The sequence below is a fragment of the Oryza brachyantha genome, chromosome 2 (genome assembly GCF_000231095.2).
Source record: "Oryza brachyantha chromosome 2, ObraRS2, whole genome shotgun sequence".
In the NCBI taxonomy this organism is placed as follows: domain Eukaryota; kingdom Viridiplantae; phylum Streptophyta; class Magnoliopsida; order Poales; family Poaceae; genus Oryza; species Oryza brachyantha.
The window spans coordinates 14,533,927-14,544,690 of record NC_023164.2 but is presented as its reverse complement, the minus strand read 5'-3'; the positions used below and the strand labels follow the sequence as shown (position 1 = coordinate 14,544,690).

The following is a 10,764-nucleotide window of genomic DNA, read 5'->3' as shown; positions in this document are numbered from 1 at the left end:
CGTCCCAAAATATGATAGATTCTACACGTATGTTTGCTTTTCAACCAATCGCAAGATTCTAACACCAACGCTAAAACTTTTCACATGCTTTCTATATCATAGTATTTCTCATTTAATTTTATCAACTTTCTTGATACCATGTTTACAACCTTTCTTAATACCCATATTTAGCTCTAAAAATTCTTTATATTACAGTACGGTGAGAGTAATTAACAGTTATTGGTGTGTCGTACTATGGTAAATGAATCGCAATTAGGTCGGGTTCCGCTTATATCGTTTCATATGCCAAAATCATGAACCCGTGATACTACAATTGTCGATAATAATCACGCAAAAAAGCACGAATTTGAATTCAAAATTTTTAAATAAAATCATCGTGATTTAGAAGTCAAACCACGTGGTAGGGAGTAATCATCATGCAGTAAGTAACGATTATCGTCACGATTTTGGTGAAAACAATAGTCGTGGTTTTACATGAAACCACACCGTATATAATGATTATCACGATATATCGCTATGAATTTTTTTTATGTTAATATTCTTTTCTTTAAATTTTTGAATTCCCATGATATCTATGGAGCCAAACCGTGATTTATCCTTGTCGGGCTCTACCGGTGGTAGAGCCAATTATCACCGCGATGATCGCGATATTACGTACCCAGTACCCTCGTCGCGATCACCTGCAGCTCAGTAATCGACGTGTCCTGGCTACAGATGATCGTACCGTGCGGTGTGCTCCACGCGCGCCAATGGATCTCGCGCGCCGCGCCCTAACACTTGTCCCGCGCGCCGCGCCGCCTCACACGTGGCCCTCCTCGCGTCTGCCAATAATTGTACAACGCGCACGACAAACCTACGGCGTCTTTCCTCCTCTTCTTCCTCCTCCTCCTCGTCTCGTCCAGGGGCTTCTTTATAAGAGCATAGCTCCAGATTCTCTCGCCGCCATGAATCGTTCGCTCCGCCTCCTCCTCCGTGCTGCCGCTGCCGCTGCCGCCTTCTTGGTTGTTAGAAGCTGACAGCTGGTTTCGGCGGTGCATGATTCGTGTTGCGTGTGGCTGATCCAAGATGCCTCCCCTCGTGGCGCCGGCGGATCACAGGGACGGGTCCAGGCAGCGGCAGGCGGCGGTTAAGCCGCGGTCGGCGTCGTTCCACGGGCGCGGCGCGGCGGAGCAGCAGCGGCACCCGCTGCTGAAGCAGCGGCCGCGGACGCAGCCGGACCTGCTCGCGGGCGTCAGGGCGCAGAGCCTCCGGCGAGGCGGCGGCGACGCGGCCGGCGAGAGGCGGACGCCGGAGGCGCCGAGCAGGGTGCTGCTGACCGTGGCCGTGAGGCAGAGCATGTGGCCGCTGCACGTGATGGCGCGCACCGAGTGGCGCGTGGCCGACCTGGTCGCCGCCGCCGTGGAGCTCTACGTCCGGGAGGGCCGCCGGCCGCTCCTGCCGTCCGCCGACCCCACCGCCTTCGGCCTCCACTTCTCCCAGTTCAGCTTGCAGAGTACGTGACGCCATCTCCCCCTGACGCTTGGCTTCATCGCCTTCGTCGCCGGCCACCTCCTCCCCTCCATCCTTTCCCGGCTAATTAATCGTTTTCGCGTGCAGGTTTGGGCCCGGAGGAGAAGCTCACGGAGCTCGGCAGCAGGAGCTTCTTCCTCTGCCCCAAGAACGCCGCCGCCGCGGCGGCTACCGTCTCGTCAGGCGAAGGCGCCGGCGGCTTGTCCGGTGATGAGGAGGCGAACTCTGCCAAGAAGCCAAACGTGCTGGCTCCATGGCTAGGACTCATTCGCTTCTGTCCGCTTCTGTAGGGCGTACATATTTGCCGCCATTTGCGTAGGACATAGCATGCTGGATGTATCAGTATCACCTGTTTTTTTTGGATAATGGTATGCAGCATCTGTCTGCTGTGATCATCTTAGTTTCCTCTTCTACTCCTTTTTTTAGATGATAATAATAGTTTTTTTTTTTATGTTCCTTAGGTAGTATAGGTAAATGTATACATTGTATACTGTTACAGTTTTGAAGATTATTGATATGGAACTAGCTGCAAATTTGCATTGCAGTTGATAACGATACATGGGGAGATTAGATTCGGTATGTTTGCGATTCAGCAAATACTGCCAGTACGCAAAAGTCGACGCCTCTCCCCTTACAATAGCATGCTATAAGTCAGCTATAAACATATTTAAAGAGATAAAATGGGAGAGAGAAGAGAGATGGTACAATAACAGGCTATAAGCCAGCTGTAAGCATATTTTAAAGAGATAAAAAGAAAGAGAGAAGAGAGATGCGCTACTAATTTATAGCCAGTTGCACATGGGCTCCAAGACAAAATGTGTGTATAACATGTGAGACCATGTATTAATTATTTTGTAGCTAGCTATTATATACATTGGCTATTAGATTGGCTATAGATAAATTGAAGCTATTAGTTAGCTATACTATTGAACTTGGTCTTACTCCGATTCTGTCAACTTATTAAGAAGAGTTTTTCTAGTGGCCCAGAAGAGTTATTGTATCATAATAATAATATCTGATTAACGTCTTGCAGACATCTATTGCATCGAATGCTGAAGGCAAGTGGAGGAATGATTGACGCTAGTATATATTATCATCATGGGGAGTGCACATCGTTTTCCATGTTGCTTTCGGTTATTGTCCCACTCGGTGAAACGTCTGGGACTCTTGGTCGGTTACGTTACGGGTACCATTAACTATAGAGCCCATGTTGCACTAGTATATATGATGAAATGAATTACCTCTTTTGTCAAAAGCTCATCTTTCTTCTACGACACTATTGATAAGTAATATACACTAAAAAGGCTTACAACAACAGCTAAATGCCGGAAGGCGAATGATATTTGAACTGCAAGTTTTTGCAATATTTGGAATTTCTTACTTTACCTTCCTGTATTGGATTCTTCAGGTAAACGAATGGCGGCGGCACTTGGGTGTGTCAGGAGAAAAGCATCTTCAGTTCTTCTATACGTGCGCTGCGTACCTCTTGGTCTGTCAAGGCTCCAGAAATCATTCGCTGCTTACGAGCCTGCACAGCTTCCATTCGTTCCTCGACAGTGCCCTGTGTCATCATAACTCATAATTAAGCAGTATAGCATTGGAGATTTTTCATGTTGTGCAGACTTGGTGTATTTGTGAAGCTTTTTTCTTATCGCGTTTCTAAAAAGAAAAAGGAAATTCAGATCGTAACAAATGACTCGTGCAAAATTACCTTGACGATGAACCTTTTGATGGAAACACTCTTTGTTTGACCAATTCGATGGATACGCATGATTGCCTGTTCTTCAACAGCAGGATTCCACCAAGGATCCTAAAGGAAACATAATTAAAATGCTCAAATGATGCTCAGAAATATGCAAACACACCCCCCCCCCAAAAAAAAAAAAAGTAAATCACTGTAGCACAAGCAAAGTAGTACCCGTACGAGTATATGCTGTTGTGAGCCCATAGGATTTTCACCAATGGACCTAAGCAAACGTTTTACCTTGTGCTAGCCCTACAAGCCTACACTATAAAAGGTTGGGATAAAATATATATGTGGATCGTTTCAATGTTGAATTCTATGAGCCATTTTTCTATAATAAAACATACTTTTGACAAGTAAAACAACATATAGTTTGCCGTTGCATTACAAGTTTTCTGACGTCACTATTTTAGGCTTATATGTGATTCTACTGGTATTTTCGATAATCAGTTTTGGGCATGGTATTCAATAATTGTAACTGTTTTTTCACTTAGAAACTCTGCACAGAGAATTTGATGGAAACGTACCATGACAAACGCATTAGATGCAGCAGTTAGGTTTATTCCAACACCACCAGCTTTCAGAGACATAAGCAGAACCTGCATAAATGAAATATAACATACTTGATGGCTTATTAGACAGTTTTGGTTTATACTGAGTGCCACATCCACCTAGAAAAGAGTTAAAAGTTAAGTCGATAAATAAAAAAAGAGCATACCAAAATAGTTTTGTCCTCAGAAAACTCCTTGATTACTTTCTCTCTCTGCTGGAGATTCAACGTTCCATCCAGCCTGGCAAATGAGAAGTTATGTCTGCCATGCAAAAAAAAAAGACAGATTAATTGGTATGGAAAAAAAATCAACGCATACTTTGTTGCTACAGTGAAAAACATCAAAAATAAGATTAATTAAAACACGTCAATATGTAGAATGCAGTAGAATTCCTCCAAAGAACCACAATGAAATGCTTCAGGTATATAACAAAGGAACATTTACCAAGCAGTTAATAGACTGTTGTCATTTGTCAATGTTTGGTTGGTTTAGGCACTGTGATAGCCCCATTTAAGAACCGAATTTTAACATTTAAGAACCAAAGTTTGCAAGGACATGTAACAAAAACTGTGATGCCTGGATACGCCAATGCAGTACAGCTATGAAATGTGACATTTCGGTTCTCCTAACATTGATATGGTACCCAATACTGATAGACAGAATTTCAGAAGTACCCATGCTTTGGAACAACAAAATTCTGTTACCCTTTTAGTTGACATTCTCATTAGTTCAATTTTTAGGAAGGCGGCCAAATGAGGTACCATACAATCGGTCCAGGAGGAAGAGCTGACTATAGTATCAACAGTTTCGAATGATACAGAGGCATGTCAGAAAGAATTTCGAATGTGACAAGACTATGAATAACTATCATAAAAGGAGATTCTTGCAGTTGCCTAACATTTCTCCGAGAAGCTGGTTATCTTCGCAAGTAAATAATAGTCTCATACTCTCTCCGTTTCATAATGTAAGATGTTTTAGCTATGTCTAAATTCATCTATTGATTAAGGTATATTGTTTGTATACATGTCTAAATTCATTATCATCAATATGAATCTACACAAAATCAGAAAATCTTATATTGTGAAACAGAGATAGTAAAATTTCTAACCTGGAAAGTGGAATTTGTAAGAGATCCAAGAATGCAGTCCACTGGCTAAATACAATGGTCTTTGCACCAGAACTGCGAAGAACTTCTAGCTCCCTTAGAAGGAAAGATATCTTGGAAGACTCGACCCAGTTTTTCTCAACATCAATTTGAAAGCGATTGTCAGTTGGAGCAGTAATAAGATCCTGCTTGCTGATAGACTTTCTGTAGCAGTGCAATCAAGTAAGAAAGCCTGCGATCAGAATATGCTAAGTAAACAATATTCAGATAAATAAGAGAACAGTGGGGCATAATCTACCTACAGACAGGACAAAGGCCTGCTGTTGTACTCCGCCAACTAGACAAGAGACATTCTCGGCATAAACGGTGAGCACAAGGAGTTAATACAGCATCCTCGAAGGCTTCAAGACAAATGGGGCACTCCCCTTCACCTTTTTGCAGTTCTTGGACAACTTCCTCGATATAAGCTCTAGAGGGAACAGAAGAGTCGCCATTCACAGCACCACTACCACCATTCAAGAAACGCTTTGCCAGTTTATTTAGGTCTGCAAACTCCTGTGTATCTCCACGACTGCCAATATTGGAACTCTGATCAGAAAATAACCAGTGGCAAAAAACACATAAATGTAGATAGCAAATTCTAGATAAATTATTTATTGTTGTATGATCAAATGGACAAAATTTTCAGATTCTAATATTATGGAGAGCACACATGCTGCCATGCAATTATCTTTTTGTGGTGAAAAGCCAGGATAAACACGGTAATTGTGACTTAGCTTTTGAAAACTAACCTAAGAACAAGAAATGGGTGGTCACAACATTGACGAAGGCGCAAAAGCAACTCCAAAATTGAAGCATAATTGTGCAAGACCCTTCCTTGCTCCACAAATTGATCAAATTTCACCTAGCAAAGCAGAATAAGATTACCAATTTGTCTCTCAGAAATCCAAACGAACACAGCCTCTTTGTTTGAAGATGCACTACCTTAGATCGTCGAAACAGAGCCTCATAGAAATCCTTCTCAGCCTCTGACAAATCACAATATTTGACTTCAATGTTCGCAGGGGGTAAAACAATGATTGGTCTGCAGAAAACAGAAGTGTGAATTACAAAGCCTAAGGAGTTTGAACATTTCATAGCCAAAGTTGAACATGCCTGCCTTCCTTGTCTGTGCTGTTTTTATTCCTTCTCAACATTATTGGCTTCAGAATGGACTGTACTAACTTTAAGCCTCTTTCATCACCTTCTTCATATGGTTTTTGCACAAGTTTATGCCACCTAAATAAGATGGGAATAATAAATTTGCGTAAACAGGAAAATAGTTTTTTTTCAAATTTATTACGGGGTAAGGGCTAATGGAATAGAGTAAGTTTACAACATCATCAATAATACTTCATTGCGCAAAATAGCATATTTGGATAAGCAAAACAACAGTGAACGTCGTACCCAAGTCAATAATTGAGAGAAAAGAAAAAAGTGATATTGCACCTTGGAAGTTGGAACTATCACAATAACATACTAGGTAACCCAACAAAATGCCAACTCTTGTCAAAGCGTGGACACAGTACTATAAGAAAACAATCACTAATAAACAATATGTACTACAAATAGAGGGTATGAATGGTAAACTACGTCAAAAGTTTCAATTTTGCATCCCATAACAGTCCAATTGATTTGCACTCTATCTGACTGTGTGCATCTAAGTTTCACAAGGTCCACGCATATTTGCCAACTAGAATAAAACCAGTCAATGAAGATAGACAATGATCCACTTACAAAGCCCAGTTCCTCCAAGGTTCAACCCTCAAAAAACGGAAAAGGCTGTATATATCCTCCAAGTTGTTCTGCCATCAGAGTAAACTTCATCAAAAAATTGAATGCATAAGCACCTAGGAGGATAAGAAACTAAGAGTGCACATTCTTAGAATCTATCTGCTGCAACATTCTTTTGAAAACTAGGGTTAAATAGGATTGGTTTATTATATGGACAGTCAAATCTACCACCTATATATAATATAGTCACCTGAATAGGTGTACCAGTAAGACACCAACGCCGATCAGCAGTAAGAGCAGCAGCAGCAAGGGATATTAAACTTTTGGGAGATTTTATCATGTGTGCCTCATCCAGCACAACTCTAAACCAGTGAATAGAGTAGACACCGCCATTTTCTGTTGAACTCTGCAAGCAAACATGCAAGCTTTGGTCAAGAATCAGATTGCAAAATCAAACAAAGGACAAAATAGCAACAGTGAATAATCAATTATCATCGTTTTCACATCTGTATAATCATTGGTGAATCAAATTGTGTAAATCAAATTTTCGTCATCAACATGACTGTATAGGCACTACATAACCAGACATATGTAGCCTTGCCAGACAGTGTGTACTATGAAGGAAGAACAGAAAACAAGCAAAGTGGTAACACCATATCTATTCCATTGAACTCTCTGTTTTCAAACGGCACGAGTAAAGAGCAACATATGCAAATGTCCAACAATGGGTCATAGTGGTATACAAAGTTCAAACCGGTCAGCAACATGTGCTGCTGCCGACGAAAAAATCTGAGGCAAATGCTTCAGCATACTAATAATACTTGAAAGATGGATTTGTGCTATAAAATCTAAGATGTTACCTCATTTGAAAATTCCGATGACAGAACACCATATGTAGTCAGGACAATATCACTTTGACCAATAAGACTTGCTTCTTTTGGTCTGTTTTGCCCATAATGAACATATATACTTACAGAACCTGGCGTAGTATGAGCTTCAATCTCTGCCTGTTAGGCAAAATTAACAATTTGAGATTTTAAAACATCAGTTCTAATGACACATTTAGGAACAAGTACAGATTACATTTCCAATTATTTTCTGTAAGTACTAAATGTGCATAAAAATGCTCCATAGACAAGGTTGAAATGATGCAACGGACAGATTCATACCTTCCACTGACCAAGTAGTGTCATTGGGCAGACAATTAAATTGCCACCTGCAATAAGCGGGGCCTTATGTTTTCTGAGCTTACTAAAAGAGAAAGGGCTAGCTAGTTTCTTCACAGCATCTTGAGACTGAATAGGCGATTCGCTAAGTCCATTAGTTTCTTCACATATCTGAGTAGAATTCTGAGCAGATATGCATCCTTTGCTAGAGTCAGCAAGAAGAAGAGATATTGTCATAATAGTCTTCCCCAGTCCCATTGCATCTGCCAAAATCTTAATAATTTACTGTTCAGTTAATGAAATGGATAACTAGATATTATAATTGTTAATAGACACAGGAAGGATATACGTGTGAAATATTTAGAAAATCGTTACCCCTCCTCTCGCAAGTTGCAACGTACTAGGAAATTCGGTGGTGGCATCACCTGAAAATACATTCAAGTATAAAACAAGCCCCCTCCTGAAACAAATGCAGCAGAAACGTCCTAATGTTAATTTGAAAAGATCGTGGTATTAGAGAAACAACTCAAACAATATAAGCAAGCCATACTTGTCCTCAAGTTTATATGCCTCCCAACAAGGGTGAAGCGTTGTAGCTGCATCCTGAGAAGAACTGCCTTTCTCAAGCTGCATCATCCAATAAAGTGCCTGCTTCTGATAAGGGCGTAAATCACATTGCAGAGCATCAGGGGGTTCTCTTTCCTGCAAATGTAAATTAGCACATTGCTGAAGTCAAAACAACACCAACTTGTATCTGAATTGTTCAACAAACAGATAACATCAGTTACCTCCAATGCAGAACTATCTGAGATTCCAATTATATCATCCAAATCTGAATCTGAAACAATTCCTTCACCCTCATCATCTTCCTTTCCATCAGAAGATAATCTCAACTTCTCGGTAGTCAACTTTGTGGGAGGCACATTACTCTGCTGAGGCAGATGTGAGCCCAGCCTTTATGATAGTATTAGCATTGTTAATTATGAACCAATAATTGATTACCTTCATTTCAAGTGGGCGCTTTCTGGAATAGAGATCTTCAGGAGTAAATGCTGCCTGATTTTGATTAGAATAAAAAAAGATGTAACAACTAGAATACGCTGAATTTTGCAAAAGAGCAAGCATCTTATACAGAAACAACCACATGATTTCATATGGAGCTTATGTTCTGTTTATACCTATACCAGCGTGGAGCAGAATTGTATCCTCTTTCATATTTTTAAATAGTTTTGTTCAGTATTTATCAGTGACAATTTCATTCATTCCAAGAGTTTGTAACAATGAACTTTGTGAGGTGTCAACAAGCAACTTGGTATCAATATGAGCAAAAATGATAGACACACAATTCAAGCCAAAAATGACTCAAAACTTACTAAATAGGTTTCTACACCCATGTGGCCATTCCTACCATAATCTACGGTGAGTTCAGTTCTTCTAACATGAACTTTGTAGTGCGTTTTTTTTTTTTTTTGCCAGATAATAAAATGAACAAGAGACACCATAAACTAAACACCACTCGCCTTCTTAAAGGGTGAAAGCCCAGTCAACTTGAAAAGTGCAGGCAGCGGATGAAACGTGGAATCCTCAGTGGCAGCCCGAGCTGCCTTGGGTGTTGATTGTTTTTGGCCATGAAACAGTGAGCTGTTGATGTAGACACTGCAAGTGCAAGGCAAACAACCACACTTGTAATAATATAGATGGAACAGCAGAACTGCATACGGATGATAGTAATTTTAGGATGCAATTCTTCAAATACCTCACGGTCAAGAGGACAGTGTCCATGATGCTAAGTACTTCGGGAGCAGAATTGCATACGCCCTCGATCTTTATCTTCCCCTTCTTGAGGAGGGGGAGCAGGCATCGCGCCCATTCATTGGGGATGCGACCGACCTAGACAACAACTAATTGTGAGACAGCTGGTAATTAGAGAGTGTCAATGATGAATTGAATGTACCTCTCCATGGCGCGGGGTGGAGAAGCGCATAATCTCGGAGGAGGATGAAACGAGGGGAAGGCGGCCAGGGCGGCTCTTGCCCGCGGCGGCGGCGGCGGCGACCGGGGAGTTGGGGAACGAGAAGGTGACGGCATCCCCGGAGGCAACGCGCCGGCCCTTGCAGGTGGACAGCCCCGCCATCTCGACGCTCCCCACCAGCCACCAATGTTCGCCGTGGCGGCCGCCGTTGGCGGGCTCGGGTGCGGGCGTGGTTGCGGGCGCCACGCGGCCCACGCTGGACCTAGGTTTCTCTGCCGCCTTGGACGGGGCAGGGGTTTTGGCTGGCGGGGTCGATTCGGTGGGGGTTTTGGCGGGCTTTGCCGCCGGAGGAGACGGCGACGGCGAGGGCGGCGGCGGGGAGTCGAGGAGGATGTTGATGGCCCTGGTGGGGTCGCCACCGGCCATGTGGAGCGCGCGGATGATCTCCATCTCCGGCGTCCCCTCGCCGAGCACCGCGCGGACGGTCGCCACCTGCTCCTCCCTTCCCCTCTCCTTCCCCATCTTCCCGCGAGGCGTCGGCGGCGACGCTGCTGCTCGCCGTGAGATTTTTCTCTCCCTCTATTTTTTCTCTCTCTTCTTCTCAAACCCCCGCGCTTCGCATTCGCGCCACCGCCTCTAGCTTTCGCGGGAAGCTAGACCGAATTGCGGCGCGCTTGCGCGGTGGGACCGTGGGAGTTGACCCAGCTTTCTGATTAAACTCATTAGATTGAATTTATTTGGCTACCTGCATCTCAGCCATGTAGACGATTATGTTTTCTACACACTCCCTATCTATATTAATGCGTTAATCCTCGTACATGGTTTATAAACTGGATATCACAAAATAAATTAAATTTCATAAGCACCTTTGTAGACACTATTATGTTTTACATCGGTTTACAATTAAATTCTGCGTGCAATATTCTATTTGATTTTACATGTTG

The 10,764-nt window shown here is 42.6% G+C and overlaps 2 protein-coding genes across 4 annotated transcripts; one reads left to right on the top strand and one right to left on the bottom strand.

Annotated features, from left to right (window-relative positions):
* The first annotated feature begins 885 nt into the window (after positions 1 to 885).
* LOC102703004 lies at positions 886 to 2,199 on the top strand. The gene is made up of 2 exons (XM_006647263.3): positions 886 to 1,492; positions 1,597 to 2,199. Exons 1-2 carry the CDS (start codon positions 1,066 to 1,068, stop codon positions 1,797 to 1,799), a joined length of 630 nt encoding a protein of 209 aa, XP_006647326.2. The 5' UTR covers positions 886 to 1,065; the 3' UTR covers positions 1,800 to 2,199.
* A 479-nt stretch (positions 2,200 to 2,678) lies between these two features.
* On the bottom strand, positions 2,679 to 10,513 carry LOC102702722 (DNA repair protein RAD5A). Of its 3 annotated transcripts, none has more exons than XM_040521186.1 (20): positions 9,803 to 10,513; positions 9,605 to 9,738; positions 9,369 to 9,504; positions 8,851 to 8,904; positions 8,637 to 8,780; positions 8,399 to 8,550; positions 8,224 to 8,308; positions 7,852 to 8,121; positions 7,543 to 7,689; positions 6,933 to 7,088; positions 6,686 to 6,753; positions 6,065 to 6,187; positions 5,894 to 5,993; positions 5,701 to 5,813; positions 5,208 to 5,480; positions 4,913 to 5,113; positions 3,972 to 4,065; positions 3,781 to 3,852; positions 3,221 to 3,319; positions 2,679 to 3,070 (listed from the first exon to the last, which is right to left on the bottom strand). In XM_040521186.1, the coding sequence occupies exons 1-20, from the start codon at positions 10,340 to 10,342 to the stop codon at positions 2,948 to 2,950; spliced, it is 3,084 nt and encodes a 1,027-aa protein (XP_040377120.1). In that variant the 5' UTR covers positions 10,343 to 10,513; the 3' UTR covers positions 2,679 to 2,947. The 3 variants fall into 3 exon arrangements, with proteins under 3 accessions (XP_040377120.1, XP_006647325.3, XP_040377121.1); XM_006647262.3 differs by having other exon boundaries at positions 8,637 to 8,777; XM_040521187.1 differs by lacking the exons at positions 2,679 to 3,070; positions 3,221 to 3,319; positions 3,781 to 3,852; positions 3,972 to 4,065 and having other exon boundaries at positions 5,026 to 5,113; positions 5,212 to 5,480.
* Between the last annotated feature and the right edge of the window lie 251 nt (positions 10,514 to 10,764).